The sequence below is a fragment of the Bufo bufo genome, chromosome 1 (assembly GCF_905171765.1).
Source record: "Bufo bufo chromosome 1, aBufBuf1.1, whole genome shotgun sequence".
NCBI lineage: Eukaryota > Metazoa > Chordata > Amphibia > Anura > Bufonidae > Bufo > Bufo bufo.
In genome coordinates, this window is record NC_053389.1 from 559,653,532 (window position 1) to 559,680,300 (window position 26,769).

Genomic DNA, 26,769 nt, shown 5'->3' on the forward strand with positions numbered 1-26,769 from the left:
CAGAGACTGGAAATATACACTTTAATAATATATATCGGTGGCTCACCTAATGAATACAACAATATGGGTGCACACCTCCTGGATTCACCCGTACCAAGAGATGAGAAAAGTATAGAATTATGGAGGGGCACTCGCTAAATGGGAATTGCGGTACACAAGAATAATGTTTAATGCATTCGCTCCAATTACACTTGACTAAAATACATATAATAAAATACATATAAAAAAAACAAAAAACATGTGGTTAAAAAACTCCAATAATAGGCACAAATGATGGGATAGTCCAAAGGGCACTGTAGTGGATGTGTCCCCTGGATCAAGTAGTGTCTATTTCAATTGATAAGTCCGGACTAGTGCTAAAATACCAGCAGTTTTGATGTGCACAGCCCGACTCAATGGCCATACTGCCATTGAGTCGGGCTGTGCACATTAAGGTTAGGTTCACACCTGAGCATTTTACAGCGCGTTCCTACACGCTGTAAAATGCTCAACAGGCAAAACGATTGTTTCCCTATGGGCATGGTTCTCATCTGAGCGTTTTACAGCGCGTACTAACGCGCTGTAAAACGCCCTACGCCCCAAGAAGTACAGGAGCTTCTTTGGGGCGTATTGTCGCGCGTTCCCGCCCATAGACTTCAGTGGGAACGTGCCTAAATGGGCGTTTGCTTGTTTCCACCCGATACAAACGCCAGATAAAAACGCCCGATAAAAACGCCTGTAAAAAGCGCTTATTGAATACGCTCAGGTGTGAACCCAGCCTAAAATGACCGGTATTTTAGCACTAGTCCAGACTTATTAATTGAAATAGACACTACTTGATCCAGGGGACACATCCACTACAATGCCCTTGGGACTATCCCATCATTTGTGCTTATTATTGGAGTTTTTTTAACCGCATTTTTTTTCAATGTATTTTATTATATGTATTTTAGTCAAGTGTAATTGGAGCGAATGCATTAAACATTATTCATTTATAATGAAATAACCACAAATGTATTTTCTGTGCTCACATCATTATCAGTTTTATTCAACCCCCAAGTGACATTCAATCTTAGTACTTAGTACAACATCCTTTTCCAGTTATAACAGCTTTTAAACATGAAGCATAGCTTGACACAAGTGTCTTGCAGCGATCAAGGGTATCTTCGCCCATTCTTCATGGGCAAAAAGCATCCAGTTCAGTCACATTCTTAGGCTTGCGCGCTGCAACTGCTTTCTTTAAGTCCCACCAGAGGTTCTCAATCGGATTTAAGTCTGGTGACTGCGATGGCTACTTCAAAATGTTCCAGCCTTTAATCTTCAACCATGCTCTAGTGGACTTGGAGGTATGCTTGGGATCATTGTCCTGTTGAAAGGTCCAACGTCTCCCAAGCCTCAGGTTTGTGACGGACTGCATCACATTTTCATCCAATATCTCCTGGTACTGAAGAGAATTCATGGTACCTTGCACACGCTGAAGCTTCCCTGTACCTGTAGAAGAAAAACAGCCCCAAAGCATGATTGACCCCCCACCATGCTTCACAGTAGGCAAGGTGTTCTTTTCTTCATAGGCCTTGTTCTTCCTCCTCCAAACATAGCGTTGATCCATGGGCCCAAACAGTTCTAATTTTGTTTCATCAGTCCACAGAACACTATCCCAAAACGTTTGTCCACATGACTTTTGGCATACTGCAGTAGACTCTTCTTATTCTTTGGAGACAGCAAGGGGGTGCGCCTGGGAGTTCTGGCATGGAGGCCTTCATTACGCAGTGTGCGCCTTATTGTCTGAGCTGAAACTTCAGTACCCACATATGACAAATCTTTTTTCAGTTTCTCAGCAGTCACACGGGGACTTTTCTCCACTTTGCGCTTCAGGTAGCGCACAGCAGTCGAAGTCAGCATCTTCTTTCTGCCACAACCAGGTAGCGTTTCAACTGTGCCCTTTGCCTTGAATTTGCGAATGATGCTTCCTATGGTGTGTCTTGGTATGTTTAACATCTTTGCAATCTTCTTATAGCCATTGCCCTTCCTGTGAAGAGAAATTACCTCTTCTCTTGTCTTGCTGGACCATTTTCTTGACTTCACCATGTTTGTAAACACACCAGTAAATGTCTAGAAGGAGCTGAGTATCACAGTCCTTTTAAATCTGCCTAATTGGTGCTTATTATGCTTGATTGCTGCTCCTTGACATCCACAGGTGTTTTCAATACCTGATCGAAAACACTTGAATGAACCTCTGTTCTTAAGAGTGGTAGTCTTTAAGGGGTTGAATAAATGTGTCAATGAAGAAATCACAAAAAAAACATTTAATACTGTATTACAAAAACAATTGATGTCATTTTAGTTGCATTTGGTTCTTTAAAAAGTCCTTGTAAGATTTCATTCTGAACACAATTACAAATGTACACTAAATTCCCTAAAACCCTTTACAGCATTGGGGGTTGAATAATTTGGAACACAACTGTAGCATAAGATATGCCTTAAATGATAGATGTGGATCCACTGACCCCTGGTCAACCTGGCAAGATAAACACTGACTTCTTCATTCAGGTGGAGAATGTATGGAAAGGTGCTATGCATGTGTGGGTCCCTCAATAGACACAATGGGAGAGATTTACAAATACTGGAGCACCGATCCCTAAAAATAGCTTGTTTCACATGTCTTTTGAACCAGAGGAGGACTGGTTCAAAATTGGTGTGTAAGAAGCTATTTATGTTAAATTGAAGAAGCCGGGCTTGAATAGAAGTGGAAGAATGACATCTGTTGTCTGCGACTTTCAATGCTGTTCTAACACCTCTCCCAAGGAAGTTCAATCACACCTAATAGCTTAGTTCATGCAAATGTAATCAACACCCCCATGACTAAAGCACAAGTTACCAGTATTTAATGTTGGAGGTTTCTCATACAAGTCATTCTAAAAAAAGCAAGTCAGATGACTAGCAAAATGCCTTCAGCTAACTCTTCTAGTAGCTTCTAATAGCTCTGACTTATTAGTACTGCTAATACATTAGTATCATCAATTCTGTTTGTGAGAAGAGTTTAGCAATACTGTATTAATTTTTTAACAATATAGGGCTAGACAAATTACCTTTTTTGAAGAAATCTTCATTGACTTAATAGGAGCATGACTCTAAATGAAGAAAACAGATGTTGTTAGTAAGCACCGGTGACTATGTACAAGGTAGCTCGTCAATTACCCTTGTTAAATACTATTAATTATTATTACACATTTTTGATACAGCTAAGACTGAGTGACTAAACCTTTAGTTTCACTTCTAGCAATCTACTGAAGTAACCATAGAACAACGACAATGGCACAGGACTTACAGATAGAATAAGGAATGTAATATACATGGTATATGTAGGTCCTTGAAAGGAGCACTCCATTTATTACAATTTAAGCTAACGTTCCACTGTTGCCATGACAAAATTATCACTTAAAAACCTTTTAGTAAGTTATCATTCCGATAATGCCATTATCGAAATGGTAACTTTTTATAGCCTTGCACCTACTTTTGTGTGATTCTGTCTCTACTATTATTACTTAATAAGCAGTACATTTTCTACTTTGCTTGTTCATTGAATCAGTTGGGCTGTTTAAGAGGAGATTGGCAGATGGCCAATTGCTCCACAGGCCTCTATACTTCATGCACATGGGAGCTGCTACTGAAGCATGTGTTGTGGTAACCATTAGTGCTTTAAAAAAAACTGCTCAGCATTGCAAGCTGAAAAAAATGAGGATACAAACATAAATCCGTTATGTCTAGTTCCTTATAGATTACTTCCAGTAATTCTTAACGCATAGCCTTGGGAGAAAAACATGACCTTCCTTATAGCAGTAATAATGCCCTCTCTGAAGTGTTTGTAACAGGATGAGTCTTCCAGTATCACTTCCTTTCTATTTATTCATTTTTTTTTTTTATATATATATTAACATTTTTATTTTTACTCTATATGAATGCGTTATAATAAAGGATCTCAACATGGATGTTCACATGGAGTCTGCAATTTAAAAAAAAAAAAGTTTGCTTTTTAGTTGAAAGATGAACATAAATTTACTCTATGGAAATGTGTCCTGCTGGCAACAATACAATATAGCGACGTCATCCCTTTACTATAGTAGGAAAACATGAAAACTTCTGTTTGCTTTTAATGCTAGTAACCGTCTACTTCTTTTGCCAGTGATATTTATCACGTCTGATGTGAAGTCACTGAAATTACAGCTACAGAGTTCATCATACATTACGTTATTTTGTTGCTGGTCCAGCTAACCCAAACACACATTACAACACCAGTTCTTTTATCTATAGCTTTACTTATAGGGCCAAGTCTGTCAGATCAAAACTGTGTGTAAACAAGTTCACTTCTGGAAATGAGAAGATGGTGCCAAACCTTAAAAACTTCCAGTTCTTCTAAAATGAGCTCTCCACTAAAGGAGCTGTTACCGGGAAGAACAACCACTTTCTGTACTGTTCCCTTGTCTAGAAAAGAGAGAGAAAAAAAAGAGAAACAATGACTTTTCATATTCATTTTAAAAGTTTAAAGAGAAATCTAACACCAGAGAACTACCTATCCAACAGTTTTTTTTTGGTGCAATAAGGGTGTTACCATTGCTATTGTTACACCCAAGCGCCACTCCTTTCTGTGGCCAGCCCATATCTCGCTATTTTGCAAGCTGCAAGGCCCTTCAAACAAAGCAGACAGGAAGGGGGGCAGGCCACAGAAAGGAGCAGGGCTTGGGTACAGCGGTGACACCCTCATTGTACCAAAGGTCTAATTTGCATATTAAAAAAAGGATCATCAGCAACTCAGGAACAGAGCCTCAGATAAAAAAAAAAGTTTCAATCAGGTGATTATTGTGACTTAACTGAATTCTCATTTCATCATCTAATGTAATGTCATACTAATTTACTGTAAGTTAAAATTAATGAAAATATTATCACACAAAATGACTATTTAGGAGCCTGGCCTTGTCCATCAAAAAGGAAGCAAAATGGGCGGGCAGAGAAAGCGGGAGGAGCAAGGGTGCACAGAGTGACTTGGGTCGACCTTTGGTGCACCTAACTGCTAATTTCCATATGGATTAAAAGTATTGTTTTCTCCTGAATTAAATAACAGATCGCTAAGTGAAAGGTATCATTACATTCAGGGGCGGATTGGCCATAGACGTTACAGGGAAATTTCCCGGTGTGACAATGCCCGATGGCCGCCTGAGCCCCCCCCCCATGGCCAGCCAGTGGAAGTTTTTGGGGATGTATTTTGTGCTCCTGGCAGTATTTTGTGATGGACTGTGGCATTTGGCACTGTTGTGGTGGTATAATGCGCCACAATATGGTATTGCTGGCCCCACGTACTGGCGTTGACCCTGCTTTCCATCAATTTGGACCCGACTACAAAATAGAGCCACTTTTAGTATCTTTTCCAGGGCCACTTTAAGTTCCTAGTCCGCCCCTGATTGCATTTAGCTGACCTAGTCTGACAACTACACCATTTGTGAAGACAAATTCCATTATTGTACTATTCCAACAAATATGGTTGGGAACTAAATTTGATTAATTTTGTCACTACAAAAAGTAACATTGGGTTTAATATAGGTAATAAAAAAATGTTCCTAAACTAGACAGGGCTTTGACAGTGACAGACAATCCTGGTGAGATTCACACTTATATAGCAGTACAATCTTTATTGCCACTAGGCGTGAAACCCATTCTACACTCCAGTCAATTCAGCAACTCTAGATGTAATTATCAAAGTATCTGCTACAAAGGACTTTTCATTCACTAATAAAGACATATAAAGAATAGCTGATATCAACCTTCAGAATAAACATTGTGTGTTAATCTAGAACTTCAAATGCTGTGTTTCTAATGTATAGTAACATTCGTCTTGGAAAACAATGTACTGGAAGAATAGTTGCAAAGAGCTGTATGCAATAAATACAACAGAAAGACTATACTATTTCCAGTAGACAGATTTTAGGAATAATATTTTGCCCCTGTTTAGTAAAAAGTGTTTTAAAGGGCATCTGTCAGCAGATTTGTACCTATGAAACCGTCTGACCTGTTACATGTGCACTTGGCAGCTGAAGGCATCTGTGTTGGTCCCATGTTCATATGTGCCCGCATTGCTCAGAAAAATATGTTTTAATCTATACAAATGAGCCTCTAGGAGCAACGAGGGCGTTACCATTACTCCTAGAGGCTTTTCTCTCTCTGCATCTGCCGCTCCCTCTCAACTTTTATTGACAGGGCCAGGCATTATAATGCTTTCACTGCCTGGCCCTGTCAGTCAAAGTGACGAGGACGTGACAGTTGGAGAAATTAGATCCTCTCAGTGTAATGGCAATGCACCCATTCCTAGAGGGTCATTTGTATATATTAAAACCAGTTTTCTCAGTAATGCGGGCACATATGAACATGGGACCAACACAGATGCCTTCAGCTGCCAAGCACATATGCAACAGGTCAGACAGTTTCATAGGTACAAATCTGCTGACAGATAGCATTTAATAAAGCATATAAAATAGCACTTATATTAGGCATTTTTGTACAGAGGCATATGGAGTATCTGTGTCTATATATTACAAAGCCATGCACACACTTAGTTCTGCCGTATCCTGCCTGCATTCAAGTACCTCGTAGGGCCCCTGCCACCTAGCCAGGAACTTACTGTCTATGGTCGGCACCAGGACCAAAACCCCATAACCTGGGTAAAAGATCCGGGCCTTCACAACAGCCTCCATTTTGTCGTGGGGCACTGGTTGTAATACAGCTGGTTTAATGTACGACATACAACCGTGCTGGGAAAAATGCAGAGACCAAAAATATCTGCGTTCAATCCAGCCTCACTGCTACTGCCCGCATTCTCCACCAATTGTGGGGACTCGCTCTGGTAGTCAGGACCAGGGGACGCAGTATAGAGGTGAAGACCAGTTTAAAACTATAAACTTCAGTGTTTATTCACACTTGTTGCAAGTACACAGTACGACAGTTCATTTGCAGTATTGGTGTTAGTTCACACCCAGATAGCTCAAAAAAACAAAACAGTCACCTTTGTCCTGGGTGTTAATCCACACCCGACCGGCATAGCTCAGAACAGAGCAGTCCTCCTGGTTTCAGGCCTCCAGCCTGGCACAAGGCTGAGATCCCGGTATAGAGATTGCCAGAGCTCCAATGTCAGAGAGAGATAAATCCCCCCCACTTGACACTGCTGGCTGTTTTTTATAGGCCTGACAAAACCCGGCCTGGAACATGGGGAGCAGTCACCCACACTTTGACTACTCCCAGTAAGAGCTGTCCCCGATCAGCTATTCACAGCCATACTAAATAGCAAAGTGTCAAACAGCAACTGCTGCTGACACATAAAAACTGGCTCTTACTCCACCAAGGCCAGGACCCTCGGTGACACATACATATCATCCACAATGATTCCTTGTACCTTCTTACAGGTGAAATAAAAACTAGAGCATCTCTATCAAAAATGTAAGTTTCAAAGATGTGTAGACAAAAAGCCAATAGTGCAAGTTTGAGAGAAATTTATCAAACAATGGGGGGATTTTTTAAGCCCTGCACTCCAGAATTCTGGCTGAATGATTCCTGCACATGGTGCCAATTTGTGTGCAGAAAATCCATAAGAAATCTGCACCAAAACTTCAAAAAGAAATGCACACAAATCCGCACTACTTATTGCGGTTTTGTGGTGTTTTTTCTGAAAATTTTCAGTGTAGATTTTTTGTTTATGTTAACAACCCTGTTAAAGTCTATGGGGAAAGCCACTCTACATAAGGTGTGCAATCGCACACACAAATGACATACTGCAGATTTTAAAAACTTCACGGCGGGTCAATTTCCGCATGGATGAAAAAAGCAAAGTATACATGAGATTTGTCAAATCTCATTCACTATGCTTTTACTATATTACCTTGCTGAATCCACACTTTGTTCAGGCACCCTAAGAGTCTCAAAATAGGGGTTTGAAACTTTTTGGGCTTAATTGCATAAAGTTTTTGAAACATTCACTTTTTAATCCACTCCAATTTTGAAAAGTAGAGGAGAAAGTGGGAATGGTTAGCCTATGTAGCTGATTTAAGTCACATTTATTAACTGAGGCTTTTCAAAAAGTTTCAAAAATTTGTCTTAATCTTCTCCAGTCAAGGGATAGCATAGCGGTGGAGTAACATCTCAAGACAGACATGTTAGACTTAAAGGAAATGCGTCACTAACATTTTTATCTACTATTTACAATCGGGACATAACCTGGGTAAGGTTTATTAAATAGTTTATTTACAGATGCCTATACAGGCGTTGAACCTATCTTTCCCCAGGTGAAAATTTATACTTCACTTTTATTGTTATTAATTAAAAATCTAAACGTGTACTCAATAGCTTTTAATTGAACTTGACTTATTGAACCAAAAATCAAAAACGAGTTAAAAATACAGTCCCCACTCCACTGTGATATCTGGATATGGTCAATGGATCAAGAGGGAGAGCAGTGCACTATCTCTCACCCCTGCCACTATAATAGCAATGTACTGCCAATAGTCAGCTTGCAGTGCCACTATCAACTTTATCTAAGTTGTGGGAGCGCGGAGCCGTCAACCCACTACGACCGCAGTACACTGAGTGTAACATGTGCTATCATGCCAATATGTATCCTATTGATAGTGACCACTGTAGACGGACCAGGCACGGTTTAGATGCCGTGTCTAACTGCTAATATATTCTAGCAATGATAAGTAGGCCAACTGGACTACTGCTAACTATCTTGCAGTGGAGTGAATTACTGAGTTAAAAACAGAGTCTGCAACAATAGTATGACTGAGAATATCAGTCATTATGTGGATAGGGCGGCAGACTCTGTTTTTAACTCAGTAATTCACTCCACTGCAAGATAGTTAGCAGTAGTCCAGTTGGCCTACTTATCATTGCTAGAATATATTAGCAGTTAGACACGGCATCTAAACCGTGCCTGGTCCGTCTACAGTGGTCACTATCAATAGGATACATATTGGCATGATAGCACATGTTACACTCAGTGTACTGCGGTCGTAGTGGGTTGACGGCTCCGCACCAGATAGCAGCACATCTTTTTTTTCTAATCTGTGTTTTTTTAATTTTTAATTTATTTTATTTCCTGATCATGATTTTGGGGGCAGCCATCTTGGCTGAGCTGTTCTTAATATCATTTACAAAGAAGTAAAAACAAAAACTTCTTTATGGCAGCCCCATGGGCCATAGACAGGAGGGAACCCTATTGACTTCTATGGGAGAGATTTCTAGGCATGCTCTGCGACCTGTGCAGAGGTCATTGTACAAGGAAAGAATAGATAATCATCTATTGGACAATCATCTATTGTGAATGTTGGATCTTGACTTATCTATACACAGAGGTGATATCATTACAGGGAGGATTAGAATTAGTTAACTGCAGTAAAGTGATCTGTACAAACCAAGAAGTAGTGCCAATTATTAGACATAGTGGTCAGTGCAAAAAATGCTGGAATTTTGGTTTTAGTTTAAATATAAAAAGTGACATGGAAAATAAAATATCATCAAAAATTATAAAAAAATATGTTAAACATAAAAAAGTGATTTAAATAGTAGATCATTTTCTGCTGACACATTCCCTTTAAAGGTGCACAAAATTAATAAAAACAATGTGAGACATTTGATAAATTTGCCCCAAATTAGGGCAATGCAGACTCATACATAACTGACTTAAATTTTCATCATTATAAATCTCAATGTGTGATGTTTTATAATTTTGGCACAAATTGCAGCCCTGAAGACACAAGCAAAACTGAGTTGTGATAAATCTCCATCTTTGTACTTAGATGCTGTTTTGCTGCAATGTTCTCTTGGCATATATACAAATTCTGAACTTACAGTGCAGTTATAGTGCAGCTCATTTTGATTGCATCCTCACTAAATATAACATAAGAAAATGTACGTGAAAACAGATAAAAAACAGCATTGCTTAAGCTAGCCATATAAAAAATATATCTACACAGATAGGACTGTTCTCGTGTAAAAACGCGTTAATCATCATACAGCGTCTGTGTGAAAAGTGTTGCGTGTGAAAGCAGCTTCCTCAGAACAAAGGGCTTATAAAGATCTATTCATGACAGGGACTTTGTCAGCACTTGATAAATCTGTGTCACATAAGCATATACCGAGTTTACACAAATCTTATTTTTGTAAAATCTCTCCATAATTCCATAAAATTTAAACACCACATCATGGTCCAGAGCTATAAAGCTCTCCAATAAGAATGTTAAACCTGGCAGAGCTAGAATGCCTTGGCAGACAAAGCAATAAACATGTGCGACTGGCTCTAAAGCTAATGCAGTCTGAGATGGGAACGACTCTCTTCCATCAATTCAGTGTGACTATGTCATGCAGTTTATAGCAGAAACAAGTAGAGGTGTCACAGTGATTAACAATGGACTGTAAAAAAACTGATACATCATTGAGACAAAGGCAGTTTTTTTGTTTTACTAAGAACTGATACACTGTAATTTGATCTACTTTAACGTGCCTTTACCATGTTTAAAGATAAAGTAATTTGACTCTCCCATTAAGCACATAAAGGCCAAAAGACGATTGAAAACTGGACCATCAACTAACTACAAATTATGTTAAAGGAGTTTTCTGGAATTTTGATATTGATGGCCTATCCTAAGGATAGTTCACCAATATAAGTTCGGTGGGGGTCCCACTCCAGACACTCCCTGCCAAACAGCCATTCGAAGAGAGTGCTTAGGCCTCTTACTAGGTCAGATGAAGTCACGTTCATCAGTCATATGGCCTGGGCGCAGCTCAGTCCCATTCAAATGAATGGGGCTGAGCTGTGATACCATGAACAGCTTCTATCAAATGAACGGCGCTGTGATTGGTAAGATGTGAAGTGAGGCCAAGGCGCTCATTGGAGCTCTGGTGAATGCCGCAGCTTCTTCAAGTAGCTGATCGTGGCCAGTGCTGGGTGTCAGACCCTCGATGATCTCATATTGATGACCTATCCTGAGGATAGGTCATCAATATGAATATACCAGAAAATACCTTTAAAAGGGTTGTCTGAGAAAAGATCTGTGGGGGTTTGACACCCGGGATCCCTGCCGATCAGCTGTTAGAAGAGGTTCACACTCTGAGTGGCGTGGCCTCTTTCTAGGCCAATGACGTTACCCTACATCAGTCACGTGGCTTATTTGTGGCTCTACCCCATTCAAATCAATGGGGCTGAGCTGCAGTAAAAAGCACAGCCTCTACACAATGTACGGTGCTGTGTCTGGTAAGGCCACGACTTTCACTGGAGCTTCAGCTTCCTGAAACAGCTGATTGACAGGGGTGCCGGGACTCCTTTGGATAGGTAATCATTATCTTTTCCAGGATAACCCCTTTAAAGCCAATTTCTACCAAACATCTTGATTTCCCAGTTTTGGATCGAGCTTTATAGGGGTTGTCACAGAATGATAATTTATTAACTATCAACAGGATAGGTGATAAATGTCTGATCAGTCGGGGCTCGACTTCTAGGATACACACCAATCATGAGAATGGGGGATCCATGTCGTCAAATGAATGGAGTAGCAGTCGAGCATGTGCACTGCTGGACAGGTCAAACTCTATGGGACTGATGAAGATAACCAAATACTATATTGGCCTCATTAGCCTATCTTTGGCAGTCTCATAGACTTTGAATAGAGGGGCAGTGCAGGGAACAAATGACTCCCATTCTTGTGATTGGCGGAGGCCCAGCAGTCTGGGACAACCCACTGTAAGTCTCTGGCCAAAACTAAGCTTTCAGGATGTTAAGTGGAAATTCGTTCAACCACTTGCCCCTAAAAATATTATGGCCATCTGCACATTCCTTGTTATAAGTACGGTACTCGTTTTCTTAAAATACAATTTTAAATGTTCCGAGAGTACCTGAACATGACCCAAATTCTGTTCAACAGACTATAACATTTGTATCAACAGGGGAAAGAAGGAGAAAGGAGGAGAGGGCAGAAAAATAAAGTTTAGCACTGCTGATGTATTGTATGGACATGATACAACTGTTCCCTCCCTCAGCTATAAGATGCTTTTGATCTGTCTGGGGTTTCGCTAGGGAAATACATTACAGTTTTTCAGTGTGATCTTGACATTGTCATTTAATATATGCTATTTGAATGACAAAGGAATGCATTTGTTTCTGTTGTCTTTAATTCTGTGTATATACTTTATATAACAACAGAGTGTGGTTTTTCTGATTACAACCTACCATGCAATGATATGCAGGATCAAAAGCAGTGTATGGCAAAACTTCAGAGCAACTCTTACTCTGATGTGCATAAAATCATACTTCCATTTGTAAATATATTCATAATAATTAAACTTTTACACCCCGGGAACATATGTGTAAAAGATGGGATTAAATCTGAGCCAACTCCTCTTTTACTGAATGTGAAATATATCATCACAATAAATCAAGAGGACATAAAATGTGAGGCAATGCATAATGTTCATTCATGTACCGGCCATGGAAATCTTAGATAATTATAATACTGTATGAATATTATGTACTATAGACACCTGTACAGATGATGCTTGATAAAATAAAAAAATGTTCATAATAAAACGTTGCCTGTTCCACGTAATAAGATGCCCACATGTGTAATGTTTTTCTTCACTAGCTCGTATCATTATTCAAGTAAACACAATGCTATGGTAAGATAATAAATAGCATAGAATAAAAGAATCTAGGAAATGTATAGTGCTTCATGCAACATCATTACATCATTATTTTCTAAGGGCGGCTGGTGGGGTGGATGCAAGTTCTTAGCCATAGTTGCCATAGACAGCACCTCAATATAAAGTGACGGGAAAGAGTTACACACAATGATGCTGTGCATTGTAGTTAGAACAAATTACAGTGTGAATGGTTTTATCAACTAACTAGCTGAAGGACCCGGCGTCGCTCGGGTACATTTAATCCAGTTCATTTAATGTTTGTGTGTGTCGGTAAAAGATATCAACACTATCAACTATAACAGTGACATCTACAGCACCCCGCCCCCTTAACAGTGACCTTAGCAGGACCTAGAAGTTGATTTTTAACTTCATTATTTCAATCCCTGTGGGCTGAGGAGTGGGAGGGGCCTGGGGGCGGGTTTTAGGTTTGTCTTTTAAGGGCAAACACATTGTGGCAGGAGGCATGTCTGGACTCCTTCCTGCAAGAGTGACGCCCCTCTGGGCACCTTACTGGCTCATTTGCATACCAAATAAACCAGATTTTCAGAAGATAGACAACATCTATTGCTGAAACAAAGGCACATCTGGAAATAAGGTACTAAGTGCTATTAGGCTATGGCTTTACTTCAATAGCTATTATCCTGGTGACAGATTTACTTTAACCCTTTCAGGACCAAGCCATTTTTCACCTTAAAGATCAGGCCATTTTTTGCAAATCTGACATATGTCACTTTATGTGGTAATAACTTTAACACACTTTTACTTATCCAGGCCATTCTGAGATTGTTTTCTCATCACATATTGTACTTCATGACAGTGGTAAAATTGAGTCCAAAAATTTCATTTTTATTTATAAAAAAATACCAAATTTACCAACATTTCCAAATTTCAATTTCTCTACTTTTATAATAACCTCCAAAAATAGTTATTACTTTACATTCCCAATATATGTCTATTTCATGTTTGGATCATTCTGTCAATGCCATTTTATTTTTTGGGGACGTTAGAAGGCTTAGAAGTTTAGAAGCAAATCTTGATACTTACATAATATAAACCACCCAAAAAGACCCCATTTTAGAAACTACACCACTCAAGGTATTCAAAACTGATTTTACAAACTTTGTTAACCCTTTAGGTGTTCCACAAGAATTAATGGAAAATGGAGATAAAATTTCAGAATTTCACTTTTTTGGCAGATGTTTCATTTTAATCCATTTCTTCCAGTAATAAAGCAAGGGATAACAGCCAAAGAAAACTCAATATTTATTGCCCTGATTCTGTAGTTTACAGAAACAACCCATATATGGTCGTAAACTGCTGTACGGGCCCATGGCAGGGCGGAGAAGGAAAGGAACACCATATGGTTTTTGGAAGGCAGAGTTTGCTGGACAGTTTTTTTTATACCATTTCCCATTTGAAGCCCCCGATGCATCCCTAGAGTAGAAAATCCCCAAAAGTGACCCCATTTTGGAAACTACAGGATAAGGTGGCAATTTTGTTGGTACTATTTTAGGGTACATATGATTTTTGAGATGAGGTGACGGTTAGATTGGTACTATTTTGGGGGGCCTTTTTGATCACTTGGTGTTGCACTTTTAGTGATGTAAGGGGACAGTTTTTACTTTAATTTTTTGACGGTGTTCATCATGTTTTAGTGTCTCCATATTCTGAGAGCCATAGTTTTTTTATGTTTTGGACGATTGTCTTAGGTAGGGTATAATTTTTGCGGGATGAGATGACGGTTTGATTGGCACCATTTTGGGGTGCATGTGACTTTTTGATCGCTTGCTATTCTACTTTTTGTGATGTAAGGTGACAAAAAATGTTTTTTTAAGCACAGTTATTATAAAAAATTTTTGACAGTGTTCATCTGAGGGGTTAGGTCATGTGATATTTTTATAGAGCCGGTCGATACGGACGTGACGATACCTAATATGTCTACTTTTCCTTTTTTCCGATTTAAAAAAAAATAATGTAACTTTATTTTGGGAAAAGAACACTTTTTTTTTTTACTTGAAACTTTAAATCTTTTTTGTAAAACTTTTTTTTTTACTTAATATTTTCACTATATTCTTTTGGGGGACCGATCCCCTTTACAATACTTCTGTATTTTAAACCATTGGCTGTAAGTGTATTAATGAATGTAATACACGTCAGCCTGTTTGCCTATGAGATCCAGGGAGCTGGATCTCACAGGCTGTCATGGAAGGCAGCCACGATGTCTAAGGTAGGCATCGGGCTGCCTTCCCTGCTATCGGGTCCCCGTCACAGCAGCGCGGGGACCCGATGGCAGCTCCGATCCCCACAAGGATATCACACGTGCCGCAGTCAGCGCTTACCGCGGCACATCAAGGGTCAATGCGCCGTCATCGGTGATTTTTCACCGATGCCGGAGCAAGCAGCAGGGATCTGGCTATCAGTGACTGCCGGACCCCTGCTGCGGATTGAGCGGGCGCATCTCCTGCACCCGCCCGATCACCGCGCCATACATGTATGGCGCTGGTCCTTAAGTCACGGACATCTGCGCCGTACATGTACGGTGCAGGTCGCTAAGGGGTTAAAGCTCACCTACAGCAGTGAAGAAAAATGGCTGGGTTGTTATGGAAACCTGGAGTAAAACTGTGTATGTGGAGGCTAACGGCTTGCGAGCTTCTATTGGTTGATAAGGGTCATGTGACCAAGCTTCTATTGGCTAATGCATTTTTTTTGTAATATCTCAGGAACGTCCTAGAGATCTGAGACCTGGTCTAAAACCTTCCCGGACACCTGATGTACCTGTGTGCCAAATTTTGTGATTGTAAATGCGACGGTGCAGATTCCTTTAGCGGACATACATACACACACACACATACATACACAAAGCTTTTTATATTAGATGTGTTTATATTAAGATAAAATAGTTATTAATATATTACACAACATATGTTATTTTCTAGTTATTGATAAAAAAAAGTCTATGAAATGGCAATTGCAGATAATAAAGTACAGAATGAATACAGTAAAGCTTTTACCAGCAATGTATATACTGCATATGAAATGTGTATATACAGGAAACACACTGTATTGGTCTGGCCCATCACGCCCTGCCATGAAATTAATGATCCAGTGCTTACAATACAAACACCTGTTCTTCATAAGTAAATGGAGAGCCCTAAGCATCATCTCTTCTGGAGGGCTCAGGCAGTGGTGTAACTAGAACTAATTGGGCCTCACAGCAAATTTTTGGATGCCCCCCCCCCCCCACTTGGTCCCCTTAATGCAGACTCCAGGCTGGACCAAAAAATAAGTTGTCACCTTCTCCTCCTGCAAGTGCCTCCGCTCTTCGTGCAGCATGCACTAGACTGTGAGAAGAAGACCAAGGGAGTAATAACCACTGCTTGGACTAGGAGCACCATACTCACCGTTCCCTGGACCCTGAAAATAAATCCATTTGTCCTTCTCCTGGGCCCCTTCCCGAGTTTGAGCCATATAGCACCCGCTTCCCTTTTTCCATGGTAGCTACGCCCCTGGGCTCAGGGTAATCCAGTTGCACTCAATGTAAGTGTATTAACTGAATTTCTCTTAAAGGGTTGTTCAACCCTTTACAAGTGATGACCTTTCCTCAGCATAGGCCATCACTACTTTATTGATTACAATTCAACACCTCACCCCCCCACCAATCAGCTGTTCTACAGTAGCTCCAGCATCAGAACTACATAGCTCCACCCATTGTGCAGTGGATGGACCTGATTACTGCAACGTTAATCCCGTAAAAGGGCATGAGAGCAACGATGTAGTAACCAGCTCCATCTACTGCATGCACGGATGGAACTGTGTAGTTCTGGTGTCGAGTTCTGGCACCAAAGCTACTACATAATAGCTGATCTGCAGGGGTGAGAATCAGATACTGATAGCGTATCTTGAGGACAACCCATTTAGATGCGTATTTTATGCAGTTGAAGGCAAAACTAGAACTTAAAAAAACAAGTAGAAACTCCTTTCCTATATAATTCTCCTCATTGTACTATCCACTCCTTGCTTTAAATAGTATATGTGAAAGCACTCTTCTGGTTACATTTCAAATATTTGGCTTACCTGTCCCGAGAAACAAGATGTGATACTTCCCATCTGCTGCATTTACCCTGTCCACCACTATTTTTGTATACTTGTAGTCGGTGCCTGTTCTTATTAAAAGAGGTCTCTTATGCACTGGATAAATTGAGTTGAACATAAGTGGATGGTTTCTTATGAAGGTAACAACATCATCCGGGAATTCCTTAGTTGTGAGCACATTTGGAGTAAAAGCACCCCCTGGGCACTAAAAGAAACAGGATATATGATATTACTGAATATTAGGTCTATATATTATTGAGAATTGTGTATTTGAAGATGCAACCAAATTTAAAAGATATCTTTGTGATATGAATTTGTAAAAAACATACAGTAATATGGGGTAAATACAAAGTGTAAAGAACACAAGGCATGACTGAGGTCATAGTAAGTTTGTGCAAAGCCAAACAGGCAATCTGAAGGGGCATCACAGCCAGTCGTGCTTAATGCATTATTGAGATGCTCATGTTAAAGAAAGTTGCTAGTAATTTTCTCCTTTTCCATAAAACACACAAGTCCACATCAGTCTGAGTTTTCCTATTGCCCATTTAATTAACAGATCCAATTTTTTTTTTTAAATGACACAAAACCACAAGTTTTAAAGCCAGCTTTATAAGATGTCTTTTGACTTAGCCAAGGAAATGCCTGCTGGGCATAATGAATGTTTACAGTTATGTCCCTTTAATCACATGGTCCCTGCACGCCCTGAAGAACTGTATTGGCACATTTCACTGTATATGTCTGCCTAAACTGCACTACCCACTAATCTTCTACAAAAAAGGACAATGTCTACAGCATTCAAGATATCAGTATTATCGAGGGTTAGTATTTCAGGACAAATGTAATTGACTTAAAGCAACAACAAAGTGTTTCAATATTTAGGATTTAAGGATATCTGTATAATAGCTAAATAAAATTATACCAGTAGGTAGAATCACACCCACATAGCTCCCAAAATGCAGAGGACTGAAAATAAAGAACCTCTGGTTTCGTAAAGCCAAAACAGGTATCCTATGATGTCCATCAGTGCTGCTGATTGCCAGGATCATGTATTGCTGTCTATAAGATCCCAGCTTATCTCAGTCATAAGACAATACCATATTAGTATATAAGATCATGCATCTAAAAATGTATAACTAGACAGCATAACACTGTCCATAACTTACCGTCCCAGGCCTTGGATAGGGAATTCTACCCTGGTAAGGAATCAGCTGGTGGTTTGGACCTTCTCTGTGTGCAAATGGGCCATTAAAAACTGTCTGAATATCAGACATGTGATAAACACATACTGCAGACCCCTTAAAGACTGAGCTGAAAAGGCAAAATTACAACGAATATGAGTAATAAAATAAAAATAATAATCATTGCAATACAAAGTTTTATACTTCTACACAAGTTTATTACAAAATTATGTACATTAATGCCTAAAGTACATTTCATGATTTACAATCAACTGGTACTTCTGCCTCAACGTCAGAAACCTGCATATCTGATATCATTCTAACTAAATTCACCCTCAAGAATTTACATGAATTATCCAGTTGTGTGCAAGCACAAGAAGATTATTTAAATTACTTTCTCGGTGGTATAAATCAACTAAACTCCTTCATCATCTGTATCTATCGGATAATAAAACTTGCTGGAGATGAAGTTCCCATACACGCTCACTATTACATCAGTGGATATAAAAAGTCTTCACACCCCTGTTAAAATGTCAGGTTTCTGAGATGTAAAAAAATTAGACAAAGGTAAATCATTTCAGAACTTTTTCCACCTTTAATGTGACGTATAAACTGTACCACTCAATTGAAAAACAAACTGAAATCTTTTAGGTGGAGGGAAGAAAAAAATGTATAAACTAAAATATTGTGGTTGCATAAGTGTGCACACCCTCTTATAACTGGGGATGTAGCTGTGTTCAGAATTAAGCAATCACATTCAAAATCATGTTAAATAGGAGTCAGCATACACCTGCCATCATTTAAAGTGCCTCTGATTAACCCCAAATAAAGTTCAGCTGCTCTAGTTGGTCTTTCCTGAAATTTTCTTAGTCACATCCAACAGCAAAAGCCATGGTCCACAGAGAGCTTTCAAAGCATCAGAGGGATCTCATTGTTAAAAGGTATAAGTCAGGAGAAGGGTACAAAAGAATTTCCAAGGCATTAGATATACCATGGAGCACAGTGAAGACAGTCATCATCAAGTGGAGAAAGTATGGCACAACAGTGACATTACCAATAACTGGACGTCCCTCCAAAATTGATGAAAAGACGATAAGAAAACTGGTCTGGGAGGCTACCAAGAGGCCTACAGCAACATTAAAGGAGCTGCAGGAATATCTGGCAAGTACTGGCAGTGTGGTACATGTGAAAACAATCTCCCGTATTCTTCATATGTCTGGGCTATGGGGTAGAGTGGCAAGACGAAAGCCTTTTCTTACGAAGAAAAACACCCAAGTCAGGCCAAATTTTCCTAAAACCACATCTGAAGTCTCCCAAAAGCATGTGGGAAAAGGGGTTATGGTTTGACGAAACCAAGGTTGAACTTTTTGGCCATAATTCCAAAAGATATGTTTGGTGCAAAAACAACACTGCACATCACCAAAAGAACACCATACCCACAGTGAAGCATGGTGGTGGCAGCATCATGCTTTGGGGCTGTTTTTCTTTACCTGGAACTGGAGCCTTAGTTAAGCTAGAGGGGATTTATGAACAGTTCCAAATACTGGTCAATATTGGCACAAAACCTTCAGGCTTCTGCTAGAAAGCTGAACATAAGGAGGAACTTCATCTTTCAACATGACAACGATCCAAAGCATACATCCAAATCAACAAAGGAATGGCTAAACCAGAAGAAGATTAAAGTTTTGGAATGGCCCAGACAGAGCCCAGATCTAAATCTGATTGAAAATCTGTGGGGTGATCTGAAGAGGGCTGTGCACAGGAGATGCCCTCGCAATCCGACAGGTTTAGAGTGTTTTTGCCAAAAAGAGAGGGCAAATCTTGCCAAGTCAAAATGTGCCATGCTGATAGACTCATACCCAAAAAGACTGAGTGCTGTAATAAAATCAAAAGGTGCTTCAACAAAGTATTAGTTAAAGGGTGTGCACACTTATGTAACCATATTATTTTATTTTTATTATTTTTTTTCCCTCTACCTAAAATATTTCAGTTTGTTTTTGTTTTTTCAATTGAGTTGTACAGTTTATAGGTCACATTAAAGGTGGAAAAAGTTCTGAAATGATTTATCTTTGTCTAATTTTTTTACATAACAGAAATCTGACATTTTAACAGGGGTGTGTAGACTTTTTATATCCACTGTATATGATGAAGCTGTCCTGTTATCAAGATATTTTGGAACAAAATAGAACACATTTAAAAAATATATATGCTATAACTCTTCCTGACGTTGCTTTGAAAGTCTTCTACTACATATCCTCATCGAAATTAAAAAGGTGTTATCCAAACCCAAAAATGCCCCCCCAAATGCCCAGACCCCTCACACAGCTTCTGATGCTGGCACGGGCACCGCTGCATCTCCCCGTTGCGCGGCTCAAAACATCCGGGCAGCAGAAGCGACGTGGGTGTCAGGGAGAGAGGTAAGTACAATCTGTGTGAGTGGTTTGGGCATTTGGGGGGCCATTTTTGGGGTTGGATAACTCCTTTAATCGCCTTACCCAAATGTTGAGAAATCAAATTACTCAGACCACTGTGTTGGCATCAGTCAGAGCCCCCTATCAAGCAACAATGGCTCAATAAAGTATGTCAGATCCACAAATTTAAAGGACTCAAGTTGGGAATTACACACCTACCTAACCTCTTTAAAAGCATGGAACTTATGAATAAAATGGTGGAAATGAAAGAATACATAAAGAACGTGTCACAACGGTCATCTTGAAATGGCTGCGCTGGTAGGATCTATCAAGCTGCTAGATAAACTATGAGAACTTATATTCTTATTTTTCTGCCTTCAATGCAGGCTACTTTACCTTTCCCCCTTACCAATGTGGAAAGACAATTTTTTCACTTCCAAAGTGCAATTTTTTTTGTAAAGAATATAAAATTTGTACTTCTGCTTGAACTTTTTCCTCATATTTGTTATCTTTATATTCAAATACAGTACGTAACATTACATGCATCCCACTCCATTGTGCACATTTCAACGTATCACTCTGTTGTTACCCCTCTTATTACTATTTTAAAAGGTAAAATAAAGAATTAAAACAACATGGAACAGCCCAGTAACTGAAAAGCAGTGCATAAATTAGCAATAAATACAAATTCTGACTTTTATGGGGAAGCTCATTTATTCTGACTGGCTCTATAGGTTTCCCAGGACTGTTTTTCAAAAGTGCCCCAAAACTAGTGTCTGGAAACAGTAGCTCATTTTACGCTTTCCCTTCAGTTGTTTCATTCACACAGCAATTCCCTGTTGGTTTCAACCCACATATTTAAAGGATTATATAGCAAAACCTGACATCCTACCTACTGGCTCACAACCAACATGTAGTTCTTAACAATTCCTTCTTGTCTCAATTTTAAACATTTCTATTTACATATGTCAGACTTTGAAGGTTGACTTTCTTATATAAACTTCACTTTAGAACATATACTGGAGGAGCACCGCCTGCTCTCCAAAAAGACATTTCTTAACAAAAATGTCAAATGCTTTACATAATCTATTCAAGAAGGCCACACACAGTTTGAAATGACAAATAGGTATTATTTTATTGGTAAACTTGATAAGCTTCATCTACTGACTTCTAAATACACTTGGATGGATAAAAGCCAATTGAAGAAATATATTTATTGAACTATTTTCCATAACATCATTGGCAAAGTGCCATATGGCCCCTTTAATGTCTGAATATTTCTATATTTTAAGACAGATGTTATTGTAAAGCTTTAATTTGGCTTTTACGTGAAGAAGTTGGAGGAAGAACATCACTTATTTTTTTCTACAAGAATTTATTCAAACCTCAGTTCAGATCATTTCCATAGAATTAAAGAGAACATTTGTCCGCCACATTAATGCAATACTCATCCCAGTAAGGATGTTGCTTGCTTATTTGCAGTTTTTTTCACTTACCATTTCATAATAAGTTCTAGCATCAACAGACTTCTGTAGAAACTGCCAAGTAAATCTGAATATCATCAGTCTTTGGAATGTATGAAATTATGGCCAGAAACATCTTAATTACAGTGAACAGATAATATACGACAGTCCAGCCAGAGCAAACCACCCACTGCTTGAGACGATATACTTCAATGCTCTATTTCTCCTACCAGTTAAACATTCACTTTGGGACATTAGCAAAAAAAAAAAACAAATGTCAAATATTGTATGTTTTTATAGGAATAAGAATCCCTCACAGCTAAAACTGATGAGACGTTCGAAGTGCATAGGAAGGGTTGGCAAGTGTAAAGGCCTGAAATAAATTTTCTTTAGCATTAGCTACTATAAGCGTGCTAAACAGTAGAACAAGGCTACATCAATAAAAACAATACACACACCCTATCCTTATGTCCCTCTATGTTGACCCTGCCTAATCAGCTAACCTGTCTTGAACAGAGCAACCTCGGACCTTAGTTCTGCCTGCCCCTATATAAGCTTAAAGATAGGTCTCACAATTGGCAAGGTTCTAGGATAATGGAAAGAGAAGGTCAGGAAAAAATATATAATACATACAGATAGGAGGCAATCAACACCAAATGAGAAAAGCCATTTCTATGTCTCATGCTTCCATGCCATAGAGGCACTACATGCACCCTCTCCACATTTGAGACAGGGAGAAAAAGGCTTGGGAGGCCTGAAAAATCACCACGACAATGTCTAATATTGTACAAGTGAGAAATACAAACCTTGGGGCACGTTTATTAAGACCGACGTTTTAGACGTTGGTCTTAATAAGCCTCTGGGCTGGTGGTGGATTACCGAAGTTATGTAGAGGCACCGGCCTCTACATAACTTCAACGTATCCACCACCTATTCTAAATGTAAGACAGCTTCCTTCCTGTCTTACATTTAGAAACAAAGAAAATACAAACAACAGCGCCTCATGTGTCGGCAGATAAGAACCATTTGGCCCATCTAGTCTGCCCAATATACTAAATACTATGAATAGCCCCTGGCCCTATCTTATATGAAGGATGGCCTTATGCCTATCCCATGCATGCTTAAACTCCTTCACTGTATTTGCAGCTACCACTTCTGCAGGAAGGCTATTCCATGCATCCACTACTCTCTCAGTAAAGTAATACTTCCTGATATTACTTTTAAACCTTTGCCCCTCTAATTTAAAACGATGTCCTCTTGTAGCAGTTTTTCTTCTTTTAAATATTCTCTCCTCTTTTACCGTGTTGATTCCCTTTATGTATTTAAAAGTTTCTATCATATCCCCTCTGTCTCGTCTTTCTTCCAAGCTATACATGTTAAGGTCCTTTAACCTTTCCTGGTAAATTTTATCCTGCAATCCATGTACCAGTTTAGTAGCTCTTCTCTGAACTCTCTCCAAAGTATCAATATCCTTCTGGAGATATGGTCTCCAGTACTGAGCACAATACTCCAAGTGAGGTCTCACTAGTGCTCTGTAGAGCGGCATGAGCACCTCCCTCTTTCTACTGGTAATGCCTCTCCCTATACACCCAAGCATTCTGCTAGCATTTCCTGCTGCTCTATGACATTGTCTGCCTACCTTTAAGGCCCCTTTCACACAGGCGAGATTTCCGCGCGGGTGCAATGCGTGAGGTGAACGCATTGCACCCGCACTGAATCTGGACCCATTCATTTCTATGGGGCTGTGCACATGAGCGGTGATTTTCACGCATCACTTGTGCGTTGTGTGAAAATCGCAGCATGCTCCTCTTTGTGCGTTTTTCACGTAACGCAGGCCCCATAGAAATGAATGGGGTTGCGTGAAAATCGCAAGCATCCGCAAGCAAGTGCGGATGCGGTGCGATTTTCACGTACGGTTGCTAGGTGACGATCGGGATGGGACCCGATCATTATTATTTTGTATGGTGATGGATCATGTGACGGACCATGTGATGAGCGTAGTGACGTCATCAAAGGTCCTATTCCTCACAAAAGAAGACAGAAGAGATGCCGGCTGCGCAAACAAGTGGATTAAGGTGAGTAAATTTTTTATTTTATTTTTTTAACCCCTCCAGCCCTATTGTACTATGCATTCTGTATTCAGAATGCTATTATTTTCCCTTATAAACATGTTATAAGGGAAAATAATACAATCTACACAACCTTGAACCCAAACCTGAAATTCTGTGAAGAAGTTCGTGTCTGGGTACCACATTCAGTTTTTTATTACGTGCGTGCAAAATGCATTGCACCCACGCGATAAAAACTGAACAACGAAACGCAAATCGCAGATAGAACTGACTGCAATTGCGTACCTACCCGCGCGGGTTTGCCGCAATGCACCGGGACACATCCGGACCTAATCCGGACATGCTCGTCTGCAAGGGGCCTAAGTCTTCTGAAATAATGACCCCTAAATCCCATTCCTCAGATACTGAGGTTAGGACTGTATCACTGATTTTATATTCTGCTCTTGGTTTTTTACGCCCCAGGTGCATTATCTTGCACTTATCAACATTAAATTTTAGTTGCCAGATTTTTGACCATTTCTCTAGTTTTCCTAAATCCATTTCCAATTGGTGTATCCCAGGAACATCAACCCGGTTACAAATCTTTGTGTCATCAGCAAAAAGACACGCCTTACCATCGAGGCCTTCTGCAATTTCGCTGATAAAGATATTAAACAATATGGGTCCCAGAACAGATCCCTGAGGTACCCCACTGGTAACAAGACCATGGTCTGAATATACTCCATTGACTACAACCCTCTGTTGTCTGTTCCTCAGCCACTGCCTAATCCATTCAACAATATGGGAGTCCAAGTACAAAGACTGCAATTTATTGATAAGCCTTCTATGTGGGACAGTATAAAAAGCCTTACTAAAGTCTAAATAAGCGATTTCTACTGCACCTCCGCCATCTATTATTTTAGTCACCCAATCAAAAAAATCAATAACATTAGTTTGACATGATCTCCCTGAAGTAAACCCATGCTGTTTTTCATCTTTCAATCCATGGGATTTTAAATCCTCTCCTTAAGTATGGTTTCCATTAATTTCCCCACTATTGATGTCAGGCTTACTGGCCTATAGTTGCCCGATTCCTCCCTACTACCTTTCTTGTGAATGGGCCTAATGAAGAGGGCGCTCCGCCCTTGAAACACATCGACTGATACTCAATAAAAGAATATTGAATTATCCTGAAGACTCCTCCATATAACAGTAGCGCCAAAGAAGTGGTCTCTCACTTTTAATGTTTCACCCTGCTGTCTTACATTTAGACCATTTTGTACGCCTAAACCAGGCATAGAAAAGACAAATCAGACGGTCTTGCTGGCCCATCCCCTTACGCACCCACGCACCCTTTTTTAGACCGGGCAGGGAAGAATCTGCACCAGATATACACCACAAAAGTGGCATATATCTGTTCATAAAATAACCCCCGTTTATGTTTTCCTTTTTTGAGCCATAAATCTTGGAACTGAATCACTTGTGTGATAATAAAATTGCAATATATACATAACAAAAGCAGTTCCCCTCTCTGGCCAAGCAGGCGTAATTCCAGAAACTTCCATGAATGACCAACATGGGTTAAAGGGCCATGAGTTACTGATGGAATGTATTGTACATTTGTTTATATAACTCTACATGCATGTCTTTGGGCTTACAGAGGACCTTTCACCACTCCTGATATGCCTGTTTTAATAGCTTCATGCATTCCCCATGTAATAACACTTCTGGAGCATCTATTCTTATGTCTCTATGTTGTGCCATTTCTTTATTTTTTTATACTAGAAGTTATAATTGAATTGCTATTAGCCTTTAGTAAGGGTTCAGAGGGGTGGTAACAAGTTGGGGCGGGGGGTGCACCTGCACAGACTCACTTTATCCAATCAGTGCTGCAATTTTCAATTATAACTTCTAGAAAGTTGTAGAAATAATAAAGGAATGGCAAAACATTGAGCCATAAGAATAGATGTTTTAGAATTGTTGTTACATGGGGAATGCATGAAGCTATTTAAACAGGCATGTCAGGAGTGGCAAAAGGTCCTCTTTAATGTTGATTGTGCTTACAATAATTATCATTAGCTTATATATCATGATCATATGAAACTTAATTTTTTTTAACCCTTAGGATACCGGAGGTTTTTTCGTTTTAAGTTTTAAGTTTTCTTACCTATTTTCCTTGAGCCATAACTTTTTTATATTTCCAGTCACCTAACTGTATGAGGGCTTGTTTTTTGAAGGACAAGTTGTACTTTCTAATGCCACCATTAATTATGGCATAAAATGTAGTGGAAAGCAGCAAAAAAAAAATCCAAATGGGGTGGATTTGGAAAAAACGCAATTCCTCCACCGTTTTACGAGTTTTGTTCCCACGGCATTTTGTTTGCAGTTTGCCCTCCATTCTCTGGGTCAGTACGATTACAACGATATCCCATATGTATAGGTTTTAAATGTCTAAATAGTGTAAAAATAAATGTAAACTTTGATAAAAAAAAAATATTTTATATCACCATATTCTGACCCACATAACTTTTTTATACTTATGTCTACTGAGCTGTTTAGGGGTTCATTTTTTGTGGGACAATCTTTAGTTTTTATTGATATCATTTTGGAGTGACTTTTTCATCACATTTTATAACATTTTTTGGGGTAAGATAAGCAATGAAAAATGGCAAATCGGCCATTTTGACCCATTTTTCTGTTACGCCATTGGAATTTTTTAAAATATATTTTATAGTGTAGTTTTCTGTCGTGATGATACCCATGATGTTTATATTTGTTATTTAGGTATTTATTTTTTAATTATATGGAAAGGGGGGTGATTTAAACTTTTTTTTAAATATATTTTTTAACATTTTTTTGTGTGATG

At 39.3% G+C, this 26,769-nt stretch overlaps 1 protein-coding gene across 2 annotated transcripts in view; it reads right to left on the reverse strand.

Moving 5' to 3' along the window:
* The window catches only part of SEMA3C (semaphorin 3C), a 178,765-nt gene that overhangs the window by 24,592 nt on the left and 127,404 nt on the right, over nucleotides 1-26,769 (reverse strand). For both annotated transcript variants that reach the window (XM_040413119.1, XM_040413112.1), the window contains exons 11-14: nucleotides 17,967-18,111; nucleotides 16,786-17,008; nucleotides 4,373-4,461; nucleotides 3,069-3,110 (exon numbers count right to left, since the gene is read on the reverse strand). In XM_040413119.1, coding sequence (XP_040269053.1) covers nucleotides 3,069-3,110; nucleotides 4,373-4,461; nucleotides 16,786-17,008; nucleotides 17,967-18,111 — 499 coding nt within the window. The remainder of the gene's footprint in view (nucleotides 1-3,068; nucleotides 3,111-4,372; nucleotides 4,462-16,785; nucleotides 17,009-17,966; nucleotides 18,112-26,769) is intronic.